This window comes from Lethenteron reissneri, chromosome 52 (assembly GCF_015708825.2).
Source record: "Lethenteron reissneri isolate LAM-NWPU_2019-01 chromosome 52, ASM1570882v1, whole genome shotgun sequence".
In the NCBI taxonomy this organism is placed as follows: Eukaryota; Metazoa; Chordata; class Hyperoartia; order Petromyzontiformes; family Petromyzontidae; genus Lethenteron; species Lethenteron reissneri.
Window position 1 is genome coordinate 9,811,671 of NC_083830.1, and position 19,857 is coordinate 9,831,527.

General features: G+C 51.6%; 1 protein-coding gene across 5 annotated transcripts in view; it reads left to right on the forward strand.

Moving 5' to 3' along the window:
* Nucleotides 1-19,857, forward strand: part of RSPRY1 (ring finger and SPRY domain containing 1) — a 56,679-nt gene that overhangs the window by 29,289 nt on the left and 7,533 nt on the right. For 4 of the 5 annotated variants that reach the window (XM_061573180.1, XM_061573181.1, XM_061573182.1 and 1 more), the window contains exons 2-13: nt 527-837; nt 2,107-2,372; nt 4,712-4,764; nt 5,462-5,574; nt 6,357-6,483; nt 8,603-8,661; nt 10,574-10,640; nt 11,826-11,957; nt 13,676-13,791; nt 15,369-15,512; nt 16,688-16,799; nt 17,100-17,202. In XM_061573180.1, the coding sequence (XP_061429164.1) occupies nt 742-837; nt 2,107-2,372; nt 4,712-4,764; nt 5,462-5,574; nt 6,357-6,483; nt 8,603-8,661; nt 10,574-10,640; nt 11,826-11,957; nt 13,676-13,791; nt 15,369-15,512; nt 16,688-16,799; nt 17,100-17,202 (1,388 nt within the window). In that variant the 5' untranslated portion in view covers nt 527-741. The remainder of the gene's footprint in view (nt 1-526; nt 838-2,106; nt 2,373-4,711; nt 4,765-5,461; nt 5,575-6,356; nt 6,484-8,602; nt 8,662-10,573; nt 10,641-11,825; nt 11,958-13,675; nt 13,792-15,368; nt 15,513-16,687; nt 16,800-17,099; nt 17,203-19,857) is intronic. The other variant, XM_061573183.1, reaches the window with a different exon arrangement.

Here is a 19,857-nt window from a genome sequence, read left to right on the forward strand (position 1 = left end):
TTTGTTTCGCAGGCTCTCTGGCACACAGTTGAATCTCCGTTAATGAGACTCAAGTACTCAAATGTGCCGCACTGCGATACGAATCCGGCGACCTGAGCTCGATTCCTGGCAACAGTTAACCATCAGCGGTGATTGATATCAGAATTGGACCTGGTCCCACCTTTCCACCAACCCACAGTGCCTGACCAACACGGTGTCGATTTGCAGGGGGGGGGGGGCTGTAAATTTGGCATCGGGCGCGCACCTCGGCAGTATGCGAGACGTGGCGCTGTGACGCTCTGATATTGTAACTGCATTGCCATCGTGTTGAAGGGTCGCCGCATCATCGTGTCTTAGCAGGCCCTGACCGTAACCGTCCGCTCATCTAACGTGAGCGCGCCAGACTTTGTTTTGGACAGCACCCAGCCTCAAAATACGCGTCTAAAATACAGGAGCGATTGAGTTTTATAGAATTGACGTTTTTTTTCTTCTCCTCTTTAAAATCGGTCCGAGCGGTGCTGACGTTATGTCCCCCTTCCGTTGACAGCGCGCGTAGAGAGAGAGGAGGACGCAGAAGGGCCCTGCTCCGGCCTCCCCACCCGGCGGCTGGCACGATGCCAGGCGCCCGGCGCAACCCGTCCACAGAAGCGCACGCCGAAAGCACCGAAGCCGCCGCCGCCGCCGTCACGAGCAGCGGCGTCCCCGCGCCGCTGGCGCCGCGACCTCGCGCCGCCGGCACCCGCGCCGCTGCTACCGCGCCTTATGATCGTGCTGGCGTGGCTGTTAGTCAGTGAGGCGCTGCCGCTGGTGCTGCGCTTGGCGTGCGCGCTCATGGGCAACTCGTGCGTTTGCCGCCAGGTAAGGTGACGCGCGCGTGTGCGCGTAGGTATGTGCGCGTGTGTGTGCAGGTGTGTGCACGTATGTATGCAGGTGTGTGTGTTCGCGCGTGTCTTCGCGTGTGTGCAGGTGTGTGCAGGTGTCTGCTGGTGTGTGCACGTATGTTCGTGCGTGTGTGCTGGTGTGTGCACGCGTGTGCGTGTGTGTGCGTTTTCGCTGCACGCCACCACCCACCGCCGAGAGACCCAAAATACGGGCGGTCCCTTGACTTACGAACACAATTCGTCGCTGACGCCCGTTCGTAAGTCGAACAGTTCGTAAGTCGGAACACAATGATGCGCTCGTACGTAAGTTTCCATACGGCGGCGGTGTTATGAAATGTTATACATTGTGGTCACTCATTCACGTATCGTCCAGGCTCAAGCCCCCTGCTTGGCTCCTAACACCTGACAAGAGGGTGATTTCGGCTCCGGGCACACCAGTGGACGCGCGTGGGTATCCGGCGAGTGCACCAAACGCACCACGGCGTTTGCAGTGGAGCATCGACGAGTAACACAAAAAAAATAATTATAAGAAAAAGGAACTCCATTTTGCATTCTCTGACGTATGAATAAATATACATTCAAGTTTCAAGTTGACGTTTACCCAGCCGAGAACTCAAGACGTTGGGACGAGTCTCATTTGCGGGGGTGACCCCGGGTCGCGGAAACAACAGGAGCAGTGACAACAAAGGGGAACAACTATGAAGCAAATAGAAATGAGACCCAAAAGCAAACCGACGGAGGTGTGCGTGTGTGCGTGTGTGTGTACGTGTGTGCGTGTGTGTGTACGTGTGTGCGTGTGTGTGTGCGTGTGCGTGTGTGCGTGTGTGTGCGTGCGTGCGTGCGTGTGCGTGCGTGTGTGCGTGTGCATGCGTGCGTGTGCGTGTACGTGTGTGTGTGCGCGTGTGTGTGTGCGCGTGTGTGTGTGCGCGTGTGCTTGTGTACGGGGAGCAGTGGCGCAGTGGTTAGCGCGTTTCGCTGCGAAGCCCGGCGACCCGAGTTCGATTCCTGCTCACGGCCATCACCAGTGACGATTATCTGAACCGGTTCTGGGCTTCCCCTAGTTCGACTCAGTGTGTAAACAGCGCCACTGGGGAGACCGAGGCGGCTGGGCGTGGTGCTGGCCACCCACCCCCTCGTGCGCCGTGCCGGCCTTCATAGGTGCTCGCTAACAGCACTTGCCCCTAAAGTCTGTTCAGGCTACACGGGGGATCTTTGTCTTAGTTTTTGTACGTGCGCGCGTATCCAGGAGGAGGTGGACGAGCAGGACGAGGGTAGCGGCCGTGACGGGGGCTCTCCGGGGGCCCGTGCCGGTGGCGGTGGGGGTGGTCGGGGGGCCCCTCCCTCCGCCGCCGCCGGCGTCGCCAACGGGGGCGGGGTGACGCGCTCGCGCTCGCGGGACCTGAGCCGCCCGCCGCGTCGCGGCAGGGGGCCCGGCGACCCGCCGCGCAAGAAGCTCAACGTGGACGGCCTCGTGCTGGAGACGCTCAACCTCATCCGCACGCTCGTGGACAAGTGAGGGCAACCACACCCACACCCCCCACCCCCCCGCCAGACCACCGGCTCAGCGGAACTGAATGTGCGGCCGTAATGTCGTCGTCGTCGTTCAGAACCGCCAACTCATCGCGCGGCGCTTCCCGCGGCCGTCTGGCACGCTGTTTCGTCCGATATTAGGACGCCACTGGGAGCTGTGCACTTTTACATCATTTAGATTGACAAACTCTGTTTAGAACTGCCTTTTGTGTTTAGTTTGTCCTTCCCCCGCACCCCCGATTAGCACGGTTGGCTACGTACGGTGCTGAAGAAGTTCAACATAGTCGAGAAAACGTTGCCCTCCCGACGGGCAGCAGCGACACAAAGACACAACCGTAGACGAGTTTCATCCTCTTTAGGACTCGTCAGAAGAGCACAGTGCAGTCGTGAAAGTTCGCTGCTGCCACGTGCCTCTGGGAGCCCTCTATATGGAGGGGGCTTTCACCTTCAGGCTAGGGCAGTGGTCGGCAACCAAAGTAACAAGAAGAGACATGTTCTTCTAATTCGGTAAAAACGACCCCTCGATATTTAAAGAGCCACGATGCACTGTGGTGGCGAATACGAGACGGTGGGCCCTTGGTAAATAACGTCACGGAGCGGCGGTCCTTGAAGAGCCGTGAGCGGTTCCGGAGCCGCAGGTTGCTGACCCCGGGGCTATGTGGACACCCGCTCACACTTGCCTGCTAATGAAAGAGAAAACCCATCACAGGGCCATTACATCTATTTGTTTTCTGCACTAATGTTTCTGTTCCGATGGGTTTGCCCGTCATTTACAAATTTGAATTCTCGTTGCCTTTGGACAAGTAAGGGCGGGCGCAGCTGACGCGTGTCTTCTGTGTGTGCGCTTGTGTGTTTACAGGTGTGGGAGCGGGGAAAATAGTGTGTCTCTATGTGTATGTGTTTGGATGGAGCAGGAGTGTAGCGGTTAGCGTGCTGTGCTACGAACCCGGTGACCCAAATTGGATTCCCGCTCACGGCCAACACCAGTGACGATTATCCCCTAGGTCTACTTAGTCTCAAATTAGTACCTAGTGCGGTGTGTAAACATTACCTTTAGGGAGACAAAGGCGGTTGGGCGTGGTGCTGGCCACCCACCCCCTCGTGTGCCTTGCCGGCCTTCATAGGTGCTCACTAACAGCACTTGTCCCAGCAGTCTCTTAAGGCTATACGGGGGATCTTTGTCCATGGGCCCAGACAAAATATTTAACTTGTTGGTGGCATCTAAGATGGCAAAACTTGAGTTTTCACAACACCTTAAATAAAATGTGCGATAAAAGTGAGTTACACGATAATGTTATGTAATAAGTAAGTCTTTGCATACGTGTTTGTGGGTTGTGGTGAATGGTGACATATTGTACTACGCTGCACACTTGCTTTGCTTGCGGCCAACATCACTGACATGTGTCTGGACCGATACTGGGCCCTTCCTTAGGTTGACTCGGCATTAAATGAGTACTCTACCAATTCCGTGCACGTTTCCGCACCACTCCAGATGTGTGCCGTGCCAGCCCTATACGGCTGCTCCCTCGTGGCGATGGCCCTGACACTTTACAGACTCGGATATTGCAACCGCTGCACCGTCACGTCGTTGACATTATCTTCTATAATGAGCCAAGAATGTCTGTGTGTCCCGCGCGTGACGTCACTCCACGTCGGCCAGCCCCCCTCATTAATAATCATGAGCGAGTGACGTCACTCCACATGTAGCACGACCCCCTCATTAATAATCATGAGTGGGTCTCGTCACTCCACATGTCGCACCCCTCAACAATAACCATGAGGGAGTGACGTCTCCACATGCCGCACCCCTCCACAATAACCATTAACGGGTGACGTCACTCCACATGGGGCAACCCCCCCTCATTCATAATCATGAGCTGAACATTTTTTCTATTGAATATTTCAGATTTACTGCAATCTACACACGTCCTTGGACGGGCAAAGCAAAAAAAAAGTAAATAATAATTAGTGGGTGACGTCACTCCACATGGGGGCGGGGGGGCGAGGCGCCTCCTCCCCCCTCCTCAGCATCAACTTACAACCCTCACTACAAAGGCAGAACCCTCACTACAAAGGCGATTTCCGTAACGCTGTTGAGACATCAAAGTAAAAAGGACGTCATGATGAATATGGGATTATAACCTTTACATGAAATAAGTCTGTGCCACCGCGGCCTTACAATTTGCACACGAATTGATGCAATGAATATGACGTCGTGGTCTGCTTTTCGCTTGCAAGTTTCAGATTTACTGGGACCGGCAAAAGGCTGGTTATGTATAATAACCATGTTCACCGCCGCTGTGCCATGTGCCATCTTGCAGTGACCAGGAACCCCCGTACTCCATGATGGCCCTGCACGAGCTGGCGGAGCAAGGTGAGGTGTTTCCCCACCGTCGCTCTGTGCACCGTATGTACTTAAATGCATCATTCTCAGACCAATAAAACGTATTGTTGGGTCTAAGAAAGAAGCCCCCCCCATTGCTCACTCAATCCCTGCAGGTAAACATTAGCCTTACGGAGTACCGTTATTTTATATATGAGGTGAAAGGTCATCGAGATTCGCCGTGCGATTATTTGGGATCTATAAAATTAGACATAGGGGGATAATGAAAGAAATCGGAGGGTAAAAATACGGCTTCACTGTGCTCATTTTTATCGAACCCTAACCTACAAATCTCCAACTGGGATTTGAACTGGTGGCATGCTTTATTCATAGCACCACAGAACTCCCCAGCCATTTAGCGAGTCTGTGGTGGTTTTCAAGCCTTGAATTTGTATGGGTGCATGTTGAACTTCTTGCGCGCCGTACATGGCCAACCTTGCTAATCGGAGGTGCGAAATGGGAAGGTCCCGCAGGAAGACGCGGCCCCAACAAAAACCCCTTCGACTCTGTACCTCGCAGATGTGACCCTCCCGGGGATGTGCTCGCTAACAGCACTTGCCCCAAAAGTCTGTTGAGGCTATAGGGAGGAAGCGATGTAGAGCCGGGATGGCTGGGGATCTCTTAGTCTATGTGTGACGTGGGGCAGGGATGGCTGGTGACCTCTTTGTCTGTGTGTTGCTTGATGTAGAGCCGGGATGGCTGGAGCTGGTGCAGTCGCTCATCCGCGTGATTCCTCTGGACGATCCCCTGGGCCCTGCCGTCATCACACTCCTGCTGGACGAGTGCCCTCTCCCCACCAAGGTGTCAGCAGAGACAGTGACGCGATGTCCCCATCCACACATACGAAGGAGACGTCACAGAGATACTAAACTTTAAGCTGAACTCAACTTTTTAATTTACACTGAGCTATGTAGCTCTTTTTCATAACCGACCTGTCCACAAAGATAGTTCCACGAAGTGGCTTGTTACGTGGAAATTTATCGCAGCCAAATGCTCTAAATGCATCTTTACTAAATGTAGACGGAAAAACCGGAGGACCCGGAGAAACCACAGGCATTAAGGGTCGAGATAGAATCCACGACCTCCTGCATACCAGGTGAGGTAGTTAACAACTTGCCGACATGACGCCCCATCTCGCCACCATGACTCCTGATGCGGTTATCTGGGCTTGACCAGCAACCTTACAGAAAGAAGAGAAGACCAATGTGGTCCGCCACCCGGGGGTCCCATGCCGTCTCCCTTGTTAGAGCGCAGAGCCACCGCTGCCACCGCCACCGAGGTCCCGGCTCGCGATACGTGGAGGCCGCACGCGATCGAACTGGTTTAGCCGTCAGAAGTGCGGAGAGTCTACAACCCTCTCCCATCAGTCACCACGGTCGACTCGGCCTCAAATCATGAGTACCCGGTGCGGTGTGTAAATGTCGCCACTGGGGAGGCAAAGGCGGGCGGACGTGGCTTTCGGCCACCCACCCCCTTTGTGAAACCGTGCCGGCCGTCGTGGGTGCTTCTTCTCCCTAACAGCACTTTCACTTGCCCCGAAATGTCCGTTAAGACGATCGTGGGTGATCTTTGTCTTGGCGCAGGAGTCCCTGCTGCGCCTGTCTGAGATCCTGCAGCTGGACGAGCAGGTGGCACGCACGGACCTGTCCAACCCGGCGCGCCACCGCAACACCGCCGCCGTGCTCGGCTGCCTCGCTGAGAAGCTCGCCGGTAAGCGCCCGCCCCCTGACCCCCCGTCCCCACCCGCCCCGCAACGACGCAGCACCGCGCGGGCGCTACCATGCCCACCCTGCCCGCAGCCCTACGCGTCTAGGCCCGGTCGCCTTATAGCAACTGAAGCGGCAACATTCGCTCCACTCTTCCTCCCCTTTAAATCAGTGTTGGTTGAGGGCGATTTGAAGACGTTGCACGCGACTGGCCACTGGCACTTTTTGAGGACTCTTAACGGGTTCCTTGGACATTCCCGAGGCACGCAGAGGAGGGAGTCGCTCTAAAGGCAACGAGGGTGGCAAGGCGGTCAACGCTCGCGCCTCGCATCAAGAGAGGGTGGGGGTGCCTGGGTTTGATTCCCGACTTGGTCACCTTTATATGTTGGAGTTTGTATGTCCTCCACTCCTTCCACTGTGTTCTCTGGTCTGTTGTAGCAACAACAAAAAAACATACAGTCATTGGTTTAAAGCTTTCGTGACTGCAGGGATTCATATTCATGGTTCTTTCGGTAAAGTCACGTAAAAGGGAAACAATAAAATAATAAAAATATAAAACAATACAATTCTCACGACGTTTCGACTGCAACACAAGCAATCATCATCCCTTCTACGTGACTTTACCGAAAGAACCAAGAATACAAAGTCATTGGTGTTTGGCCAAACATCCCAATGTAGCAAGATATCTGCTGCAAATCGTGTCTTTGGACTCAGCACGGCTCTTTTGGGCAAATAAATTATTACTACTGTAGTGTTGTAAAGGACGGACTTAATACACAGTCCCTATCACAAAAAAGGGGTATACGGTCCCCTTACCCGTTACCCTGAGGAGGTACAGCCTCCGGACCTTGTACAGCTCCACACTCACGCTTATCTCATCTTCTAAGGAGGTACAGCCTCCGGACTGGGCAGACTATCTAATCTCCCTGCTAACCTAGCGTCCTCTGGCTGAACCTAGGGGAGGCACACTGACCCACCGCTGGCCCGGCGGGTCCTCGACCTCTGGTCGCTCAGGACCTTCGCCCTCACAAGGGCGGGAAGGCTGGGAGCCAGGGTCCTAGCTATCTCGGACCTAATCTCCCCCGACCACTGGTTACACTGAGCCCTAGCCCTGACAAGGGCTGGAAGGCTTGGTCCAGGGTCCTAGATGTCTTCGGCCGACTTGGGTCTTCGTGTAGCAGAACTGGCCAAGAGCTCTCAGCGCTCTGGCTTTTATACCGGTTCGTGGTCGGGTTGTCCAATCCCCGGCCACCTTGTAGAACCCCCCGATTGGTCCTTCCCAATCTGGCGTTTGGATCCTACCTCACCCCATTTGACCCTGACCATTTGATCGAGCGGGAAAACGTTGTTTACGATCCACTCTCTCACAGCTTGCGAACAGCGAGTAGTTATCACCACTACACTACTATTATAATTATCATCGTAAAATGAGAAAGACACTGGTCTTCACACCGGATTGGCTCTTAAGCGATGACATCACGTTTATCCCGTTATTTAATACTGAAACTGGAGGATGTCTCCACAAATCTGGCTGTCGCATGATGAGGCCAGTTGTAATCACCGGCGAAATGTCACGGTACTGGAATTGTAAATGTTGTGGGTTTACTCTCCATCACACCGGTGTGCTGAACTAGCAACTAATTGGCACGTTTTGGTTACGTGACAAACCTTACCAATTGGCTGTGTCGGGTGGTGGTGGGTTCAACTACACATTTATATTTACGCGATCTAACCCACAAAAAAACCTCATGTCTTGATTTCAAGCTTTCGTGACTGCAGGAATCCATTCTCTCTGGTTCTTTCGGTATAGTCACATAGGTAGAAAATAAAATAAATCACGACGTTTCGGGCGCAACACAAGCGTCCGTCATCAGGTGGGAAAGTGCCCGAAACGTCGTGATTTATTTTATTTTCTACCTACGTGACTTTACCGAAAGAACCAAAGAGTATAAACCTCTTATGGATAATATTGGTCGCGAAACCCTACGACTAACACGTGTGAACCCGACGACAAGGTTAGTTAAAGGAACGGTGTGTGGTAATGTGTGCCATCCTTTGGCAGGCTTCCCTGGGTTTACAAGTGGAACATTAATTATCTGTGTTTTATTGACATGTCCTTGCAGGTCCCACAAGCATCGCGCTGCTGTCTCCGGGAACACTCGGCTACCTGCTCGAGAGCCTGGTAAGCTCCGTATCGTTACGTTGATGCTCTGCAATTGTTCATGTTGCCCCGTTCAACATATAACTATGTATGTACCACAACCTGCCCCAACGCTGGTTTTCCCACCACCGATTTGATCGTTCGCGCAAAATTTATAGAGGTACAGATTGCCGATCGCACCCCCCGTGGTTCGACCATTTGCCGTTGACCGCGACGTTCGTTTCTATTTTACGGATCGCGTATTTGCCAAGTTGCGGCTATTTTCTAGAACGCAAGCCCCTGCCTCAATGGGCAAGGTTTTGCCATGTATATATATAAATTTTAGCTTTTTAGCAGCACAAACAGTCACGTGATAGCGCACGAGTAGACATTCCGCTCTAGTCTCTGGCCGTGATGTAGCAAAATGAGGGGTGAGTTGAAGAGCCACAAATGATAGCTCAACAAAATAGCTTCTGTGGAAATTTATAGCAGCCAAATACTCTTAAACGCATGGCGATTATAAATGTGGAGGGAAAAACCGGAGGACCCGGAGAAAAATCCACGCAACTACCGTGAGAGAGACACGCAAACTCCAAATACATAGGCATCGTCAGGGTCGGGATCGAATTGACGACCTCCCGTATACCAGGTGAGGTAGTTAACATCTCGCCACCGTGGCGCCCCACAGCGTATGCACAGTGGAGGAGCGGCTCAGGTCGTGTTACCGCCGCAGTGTTCGCTGCGACGCACTAACGCTTTCCCGCAAACATCATTCGGTGAACTCTTGGTGGTGACTCAACGGGCGTCCGTCCGGCTACGAGACGGCGTGTCTCCGTCTTCAACCAAGCATCTCTCTCTGTTGTGAAGGCCCCGAGCCATTTGGTGAACTTTCTCATGGTGGGATCCACGTCTATCTGTAGGAAAATCACTGTTGACCTCCCACAAAGTGGTGCATTTTTATCCAGACGGATGATCGGCTGACTCCAACCCCCTGGGTGGGATTTGAACCTGTGACCGTGCGGGTTGGGACGACGTCAACTGAATCCACGGGTCGCCCTCGCAAACGAGACTCATCCTGGCTTCTACGAGTCCGCACCTGGTTCGGCAAAATCAACTTGACTCTGGAACTGTCCACGTCATTCTTCCCGAAAATCTGTGCCAACTCCCATCACCTGTGCGCGCGTCCTCATCATTCAACGCCCCGCTGTCCTCCAGCAGCTTGTTGAAGTGAAGAGCTCGCCAGATCTACACCGTTCACACCACACGCCTGCATCACGGCTACTTGTAGGAGGCGTGCTTAGCAAGCAGGAGTCAGCAGGCATCTCTAAAGTAGTCGTTCAGAGACCAGCACGCAATGCTGGTCGAGTTTGCTGCTGCATATTGCACCGCTGTTGGTAATTTTAAGCTGTAATGAGTGTCACTTGTTTAATAATTTAAGATGCTCCTGCCTACTTACATGAGTGGATATTTATTATTAATAGACTCGAGGTAGTTAAATGTTTTTTTGAAAGACTAATGCTTATGTATTATTTTCATCGCGTTGGGAAAACGTGTGCTATCAAGTATCCAGTGGGGAGGGATTTTCTCGTGCATTCCGTTTTTTTTGGCTGCACAGACAGGTGCCAGTCAGCTGTTGTGCATTTCAGACGAGGAGGGGTTGGTGGACTGCTTTGGTTTCAAAACTCCCCAATGATTTGCACAACAATAACAACAACAATAACAACAACAAAAGTGCACGTTTGTAATGCGCCCCATACCAGAACAAATTCGTCGGAGCGCAGACCATTAGCTATTTTTTGAAACTATAAACATTGTTCATTTTACCAGGCAAGGCCCACAGAGCTATATAGTTATTTTTCAGAAGTGACCTGGCCGCAAAGGATCGCTCAACGAAGTGGCATGGACATCTCTAGGAGCCAAACACTCTAAACGCATGATGTTGTTATCTCCACAGAACCTGCAGTCCCATCCCACGGTGATGCTCTTCTCTCTCATCGCGCTGGAGAAATTCGCTCAAACGAGTGAGTTACCCTCGATTCACGATTACCACATGTTCCTGGCATGTACGTATGTATGTAGAACTTCTTTCGCATCACATGTAGCCAACCGTGCTCATTGAAGGTGCGGGGGAAGGACAACAAACTAAACACAAAAATGATTTCTAAAGAATTGCGTTTTCAATCTAGATTTAGAAGTGTATAGCTCAAGTGGCTTCCTAATATCGGAAGGAAGAGCGTTCCAGACGGCCGCAGAAGTGCATCTGAAATCTCGCGATGCGGTGGCCGTCTTTGTTCGATGGTGAGCCAAAAGCCTCTGCGGCGAGGATGACCGGAGTTTGCGTGATGGTGGTTTATGCTCCCTGACGAGGTCGGCAAGGTCACGTGGTTCATTTGTGGCATGCACTTGGTGTGTAAATGAGCACGACTTTACAATGTATTCGTTCGGTAACCGGAAGCCAACGCAGCTCGGCGAGCATTGGGCAGTACGTGTAAGTACTTTACTCAGGTGAGCACTGAGGCAGTACGTGTAAGTACTGTACTCACGTGAGCACTGGGCAGTACGTGTAAGTACTGTACTCACACTAGCACTGGGCAGTACGTGTAAGTACTGTACTCACACTAGCACTGGGCAGTACGTGTAAGTACTCTACTCACGTGAGCACTTGGCAGTACGTGTAAGTACTCTACTCACGTGAGCACTGGGGCAGTACGTGTAAGTACTCTACTCACGTGAGCACTTGGCAGTACGTGTAAGGACTTGACTCACGTGAGCACTGCGGCACCTCGTGGCATTGGTAGTGGTCACGTTCGTCGAGTCTGTCTGATTCCATATTCACTTGATTTCTGTCCCCGTGTTTGTTTGCCGAGTGGTGGCACTTCCATTGTACGTACGTATACGTACGTTGAACTTCTTTCGCTTCGTATACGGATCCAACCGTGCTAATCGGAGGTTACTGTGGGGGGGGGGGGGGGGGGGGCGGTGGCAGGAAAACAAACTGAACGCACAAAAAGCTTCTTAACTCGGCACCTTGCTCGGGTGAGGAGGGGGAGTTCCCCGTTTCTTTTTTAATGACGGCGTGATCACGTGCGGCAACCTCCCCCCCCCCCCCCCCCCCCCCCCCCGGGCCTGTCCTGTTAGTGAAGCCTGTCCTGTTAGTGACCCATGCCTGCGCGCTGTTGTCGCTCCCCGCCCCTCCCGACCGCCAGCGGAGAACAAGGTGACGGTGGGTCGCTCGCGGATCTCGGAGCAGCTCAAGGTGCTGGAGGCGTGGGTGAACAGCCCCGAGTTCGCGCGGCGCCAGGTCGGCTTCTGTGCCCAGTGGTGCCTCGACAATCTCTGTACGTACCAAGGCCCTCAACACTTCCCTGTCGGATCCTGATACACTTGGTCGATCATCGATTATCAACTTACGGAGTCGATAATCGATTTTCAACTTACTGTCAATCATCGATTATCAGGCGGCTTTGGAGGGGGAAGGACGTGCCGGATTTTAAATAAGTATAACCCGTAAAAACAAAGTTTTTCACTCTAAATCCTTTATATGCGTGGCGGCTAGAGTCCTCTCGTCCTCTGGCTTGAGATGGCTGCCACCTATGGGTCAGATGATTGTCTGCAGTATTAAACAATTGGTAATTAAATATTTAATTTGTTTTCCCTAAACAGTGTAAAATTTTGGAAAAAAATTTTCACGAACATTAATTGTCTCGCACAACGAGTCTGTGTGCAAAATGTCAGCTCGATTGGATCACGGGAAGTGGGTTAAAAAACGACCGAAAGGTTTGCACGGTCGTAAGCAAGCAAGCAAGCAAGCGAACTTAATATAAAGGATTTAAAAATTATGGGGTCCTGTGGAAGGCAAAACGTTCACCTAAAAACCGTCACTGTTAACCGAGGGAGTATTGTATCATAGGACTCACAAATACATATTTTACGGGGCCGCACGCTAACACGCACCTCAGCGGCGTCCAATAATAACGTGGAAACTTTATTGAGGCGAAATATTTGTAACGTATACCGATGTAGACGCCCGGCTGACAGTCATCTGTGAAGAGTCACCGACTCTGCTCAGCTGTGAGGTGGCCATGTTCGTGTCCACGCGACGTCTGCGATTCCTGCGGTATAAATACAGATTCTGATTTTATGTCGCCGCCTCGACGCTTTGCACTCCGCACCCACGCAGCGACCAATTGACACCACCTACTTTGGGTTAATTCACTCATTCATCCGTTCGCTATCATTCAGTCACTCGTGCTCCTGTCCGCAAGGTGAATATACGTAGGTGTGTTGAACTTCATTTTCGCATCGCACGTGGCCAATCGTGCTAATCGGAGGTGCGGGGGGTAGGACAACAAACTTAACACAGAAAAGCAGTTCTAAAGAAATGAGTTTTAAATCTAGATCTAATGAGAAATAATAATCGTTAAAATTTATAAAGCGCATACTCTTTGGTTCGTTCGGTAACGTCACGTAGGTAGAAATATAATTTAAAAAATCACGACGTTTCGATAGCAACACAAGCCATCGCTGCCCTGTGAAAGGCAGCAGACATCGTTGCTGCTCGCAGCAGACATTGCGGCTGTCGCGATTTTCACCTGAAGACGATGGCTTGTATTGCTATCGAAACGTCGTGATTTTTTTATTTCTACCTACGTGACTTTACCAAAAGAACCAAAGAGTATGGATTCCTGCAGTCACGAAAGCTTAAAATCAAGATTTATGAAGCGCCCTTAAACAATTGCTCTCAGGGCATAGCTCCAGTGGCTTCCTAATATCGAAAGAAAGAGCATTCCAGACGGCTACAGAAGCACAGCCGAAAGCGCCGCGCGATGCGTTGACCGTCTTTGTTTGATGGCTCGGCAAAATCCGCTGCGAGAACAACCGGAGTTGGCTTGACGGTTTATGCTCCTTGACGAGATGAAACGCGGCCGGTATTAATTATCGTCCTCGAGTAACCGATGAGTGCGGCTAAGATCCCCACACAGAAAGCAAAGCTGACCTCACTCCTGCCTTGCGCTTTGCGTTCCTTCCTTGGCCACGTCGCTGCACGCGGACGCAGTCGTGAAGGAGGGGCGGCAGTTCACGTACGAGCAGGTGGACCTGAGTGGGATCAGCGCGATGCTCAACAGCAACGACGTGAGCGAGTACCTCAAGATATCGCCACACGGCCTCGAGGTAGGGTTCACTGGGATTCACTCGGCACACATGCAACGCAATGCAACGCACGCACGGAACGTACGCACACGGCGTACGCACGCAACGCATGCACGCACACAACGCATGCACGCACACAACGCATGCACGCACACAACGCACGCACACAACGTGCGCACGCACGGCCTCAAGGTAGACATCGCTGGGGTTCACTCAGCACACACAATGCACAAACACAACACGGTGCGTGCACACAGGGCCTCAAGGTAGGATTCGCTGGTGTTCACTCAGCACACACACAACGCGTGCACGCAACACAATGCGCGCACAGACCGCATCGCATGCACACGATGCATGCACACACGCAACGCACGCAACGCAGACAACGCACGCAACACGCGTGAGCAAAGGAAAAAGAACCAGGAGTGTATTTCCCAAGTCAAGCCGTAGAGCTAAGCAGCTTTTTTCAAGAGCGGCTCGGCCGGTAGACGACATCAAAGCGTTCCACAGTAACATATATATATATTTTTTAAACAATAGCAGTCATTTATTAAATTACATTCACACTTAAACTTTAATGGTTTAAATGAGAACAGGGTAGAGATGCCAAGAGACCAATCTGAGGTGGTTACATTAAATAACAATTTTTATTTTATCAGGTAAGGCCCAGAATCGACCTGACCACAGATGATAGGTTAACAAAGTGGCTTATCACGTGGAAACTTATCACAGCCAAATACTCTAAATTATTATCTCGAGGGAAAAACCGGAGGACCTGGAGAAAAATCTACACGACCACGGGGAGAGACGCATGCAAACTCCAAATATTCAGCAGGCGTCGGGGTCAGGATTGAACCCACGACCTCCGTGCTATCCTCCGATTAGCACAGTTTTACTTCTTTCGCACCGTGCCAATCGGAGGTAGGGAAAATAAATTCACACGTAGCAGGCTTTTGTGACCAATATTATTCATAATAAAGGTTTTTGGGTTGGATTGCGTAAATGTGTCGTAACTCTCTCGACCAGTCGCAGCCAGTCAGTAAGGGATTTGTCACGTAACCAAAACGCCACCTAGTTACTCCTTCAGCCCACCAGTGTGTTGGAGAGTAAATCCACAACATTTACAATTTGAGTACGACATTTCGCTGGTAATTATACATGCAGCATCATCGGGTGATTTGTATGTGGCAATCCCTTGTGTCTTGGTTCGGTTCGTCTCCAAATTTGGTCGGTAATAATAATGTATATATGTGTCTGTGATTACATGTAGGCCTCGCACAGGAAGCCTTTGCTTCCTCGGGAAACTTCGTACGCACGCGTTGCCCCGTGGGGAGCGGTGGCACGCTGCCTTGGCGTGCCGCGTTGCGAACCCGACGACCCGAGTTCGAAGCCCGCTCACGGCCACCGTTAGTGACGAATATCTGAGCAAGGTCCTGGGCATCCGCTATTTCGACTGGGCTTTAAATGAGTAAACGTCGGAGACACAAGGCGGCCGGGCGTGGTTGTTGGCCACCAATCCGCTCGTGTGCTACTCGCGAACGGCACTGGCCCCAAAAGTCTGTTTCAAGCTGTTCGGGGTGTATCTTTGTCTGTGGCAGGCGCGGTGCGACGCGTCGTCGTTTGAGAGCGTGCGCTGCACGTTCTGCGTGGACTCGGGCGTGTGGTACTACGAGGTGATGGTCGTGACGTGCGGCGTCATGCAGATCGGCTGGGCAACGAAGAACAGCAAGTTCCTCAACCACGTGAGCTGCGCACACGCACACACGTAACGGCGGCGCGGAACCTCTATGGAGAGGGAGTGTGTGTGCGTGAGTGTGTGTGCGTGAGTGTGTGTGCGTGAGTGTGTGTAAGATTGTCTGTGAGAGTGTATGTGTGTGTGTGCATGGGTGTGGGGAGCGGTGGTGTAGCAGTTAGCGCCGCTGCGCTACAAACCCAGCGTCTCGAGTTCAATTCCCGCTCACGGCCAACACTAGTGACGATTATCTGAACTGGTCCTGGGCCTCCCCTAGGTCGACTCGGCCTCAAATGAGTACCCGGTGTGATGTGTAAACATCGCCACTGGGGAGACAAAGGCGGTCGGGCGTGGTGTTAGCCACCCACCCCCTCGTGTGCCGTGCCTACCTTCATAGGTGCTCGCTAACAGCACTTGCCCCAATAGTCTGTTAAGTCTATACGGAGGATGTATGTAATATATATTTATACATGTTCTGCTGTGTTTTTCGGTTGTGCCTCTCCAACAATCGTTATATCTTGATTACAAACGGTTTCGTACGTGACTCGAAATTGATCTCAAGTCCCAACAGGATGCATTAACCATGACGCCGCCATTCCTTTTCTCCTTTGAGGCAGCATCATTGGAGGCAAAAATGCGGAATTGTTTGCCTTGAGCCCAGTGTCTCGCTGGCGAGCTGTTGATGAATCGCGGTCCTTGCTGCTGTTGCTGCCGCTGCTGTTGTTGCTGTTGCCGCTGTTGCTGCCACTGCTGCTGTCGCTGCTGTTGCTGCCGCTGCTGCTGTTGTTGTTGCTGCCGCTGCTGTTGTTACTGCCGCTGCTGTTATTGCTGCTGCTGCTGTTGTTGTTGCTGCCGCTGCTGTTGTTGTTGCTGCCGCTGCTGTTGTTACTGCTACTGCTGCCGCTCCTGTCGCTATTGTTGCTGCTGCTGTTGTTGTTGTTGCTCCCGCCGCTGTTGCTGCTACTGTCGCTACTGCTGCTGTTGCTGTTGTTGCTGTTGTTGCCGCTGCTGTGGCTGCTGCTGCCACTGCTGTTGCTGCTGCTGTTGTTGCTGTTGTTGCGGTTGCTGCCGCTGCTGTTGCTGCCTCCGCTGTTGCTAATGTCACTGTTGCTCCCGTTGTTGTTGCTGCTGTTGCTGTTGTTGCTGCTGGCGCTGCTGCTGCTACTGGTACCGCTGCGCCTTCAGGAAGGTTACGGGATCGGAGATGACGAATACTCGTGTGCCTACGACGGGTGCCGTCGCCTCATCTGGTACAACGCCAAGAGCAAGCCCCACGCACACCCCTGCTGGAAGGAAGGTACTAAACTTCAACAAATGTTTTTATTAAAAAAAAAATGTAACCAGGTTAAGGCCCACTGAGCTACATAGCTCTTTTTCAGAAGTGACCTGGCCACAATTGATAGCTCAACAAAGTGGCTTATCTGGAATTTTATCGCATCCAAATACTCTGAATGCACATTCAATCTAAATGTGGAGGGAAAAACCGGAGGACCCGGAGAAAATTCTGCGCCACCACGGGGAGAGAGACACGCAAACCTGCTGCGATATGGAGATGATGCCAGATGGGACCCATCGTGTGCCGCTGTTGTCATCGCAGGAGACACGGTCGGCTTTCTCCTGGACCTCAACAAGAAGCAAATGGTGTTCTCCCTCAACGGCACGCCGCTGCCGCCCGAGAAACAAGTCTTCGGATCGGCATCGTACGTTTACCAAGTGACGCACAACGCTTTGATATAACCGGGACGCAACCACAGAGAAGCAATTGTGGGCGTTCCGCGCAATCCACGCCGGGGCTGTGCCAAGCCGGCGTGGCACGAAGCAAGGGTGGATTTTAGAGCCGGACCGATGCCAGATTTTTGGCTCTGATGCCGATACCGATTGGAGAGTTCTTGTCCACCGATTGCGGATATAGTCGACCGATATTTTGTCAAAAAATGCAACATTTTCTAATCAATTCTAAAACTTATGTTATTAAGCTTTCAATATTTGAGGAACAATTTGCTTAATTTTAAACGCACATTTTTGCAAGGCTGGTTGTTGTAATTACCGGCGAAACATCGTACTAGAATTGTAAATGTCGTGGGTTTACTATCCAACACACCGGTGTGCTGTACAAGTAACGAATTGGCACGTTTAGTTTACGTGAGAAACATTACTAGTTGGCTGTGTCGGATGGTGGCGGGTTTAACGACACATATTAACGCAATCTAACCCGAATAAACCTTTATTATAGAGCTCCCTATCCCGGATCATTTAGCAAACAGCAATACCAACTTGTCAAACGTAGATTTACAGGAGCAAGAATCTATTTTTTTGGTTCATTACGCATGTATAAAGCATCGGGACACATCAGTTGGCATAAATTCCGATACCGATATTTTTTAAAAAGCCGAATATCGGCCGATACATCGGTTAAACTTCAAATCAATACTGCCCAGTGAGCATAATGATATCTTCCACTGAACGAATAATTTCACGAAGCCAAACAACAATGGACTCCGCATCGGTTAAAGCGATGCAACGGTCGGGGCTCCGGTTGATTTTTTTCCACCGCACGAGCCGTGCTGGCGCCGTGCCGAGCAGGCGTGGCACGAAGCACGGGGTTTGTTTTTCTCCGAGACGCGCGTAGCTGACGCGACTGTGTGTTGGCACCTTACAGGCTGACGTCAGATGCATTACGCACACTAGCACACACTAGCACATACACTAGCACACATACACTAGCACACATACACTAGCACGCACACAACAACAACAACAACCGCCATTCGCCACTAAGTGGCGGTGACGTCACCGCGACGCTTGTGCCAGGCCATGTGCACCTTGAGGCCACATGAAGTGTCGAACGCTTCACGTGGCCTCAAGGTGCACGCACACACACACTAGCACACATACACTAACACACTAGCACACATACACTAGCACGCTAGCACACACACACACACACTAGCACACAACAACCGCCATTCGCCACTAAGTGGCGGTGACGTCACACTAGCACACACACACAGGCACACATACACTAGCACGCACACACACACTAGCACACATACACTAGCACACAAACTTATTTTTCTTCTGGGATCCCGCGTAGTCGAGTGATGCCCCTCCAGGTGTAACTTGTCCGTGTTGTGAGGTGGACCTGGCTGGCCATGGGTTCGGAGATGGCTGAATCGGCCAATCCGTGACCTGCAGATCTTGGCACAGTGGGGGCACCAGGATGGTCCACCCTGGAGCTCACACTCGTTGTTGTCTCTGTCTCTGGTGTGTGTGTGTGTGCTTTGCGGCGTGCTCTTCTCAGGGCTATAAACTCTCTTCTTTCAGCCTCAAAATGCTGAGTTCCATTGTTGATTTTGGCCCTCCACGATGGTCTATCAAGAGCATTGATTTCCCAGTTGTTTGGATCTATGTGACTTGGCTTGAGGTGCATTTTAAGGTTGTCACGGAAACACTTCCTTTGACCTCCGGGGGCAACGTGATTCGTCCCTGAGCTGGGAACAGAAGCTTTGCTTAGGAAGCCTCCAGTCATTCATCCCCACAAGGTGACCTGCACATCTGATTTGATACTTCATCATGGTGGCCTCTATGCTGGATGAGTTGGATCGCTCTAGGACACTGATATTAGTTCGTCTTTCTTCCCAGGTGATGTTGAGTATTTTCCTGAGACAGCGTCGAGGAAAGATTTCGAGAGATTTTACGTGTTTACGATAGGTGGTCCAGGTTTCTGCACCCATATAAGAGGTTTGGAATGATCACAGCATTATACACAACCACTTGGGTCTCGGCCGTAATGTCGTGGTCTTCAAAGGCCCTGTTCTTCAGTGTTCCAAAGGCAGCACTAATTCGGGCAATCCGATGTTGGATTTCATAATCGATGAAGACATTGCTAGAGAGATGGCTGCCTAAGTATGGGGAACTGGGAACAATTTCTAGAATTGCATTGTTGGTAGTGATTGTAGTGGGTGGGATCTGTCCTCCCGGAGCTTGTTGGAAAAGGATCTTTGTTTTGCTGGTATTCAATCCTGCTGTAAGCGTCTGTGAACATGTTGACGATGACCTGAATGTCAGCTTCTGAGCAGGTGCTGACTTGGGCATCATCAGGATATTTGAATTCAATAACGGATGTGATTGATGTTTTCGACTTGGCTTTGAAACGGTTGATGTTGAATATGTTCCCGTCCGAGATGTGATATTTATGCCTCTGGGAAGTCAAAGAACACAAACACACATTAGCACACAAACACACACGAGCACACGCACGCTAGGGCACACACAAAAAGACAAACATCCCCCGTATAACCTTAACAGACTGTAGGGACAAGTGCTGTTAGCGAGCACCTATAAAGGCCGGCACG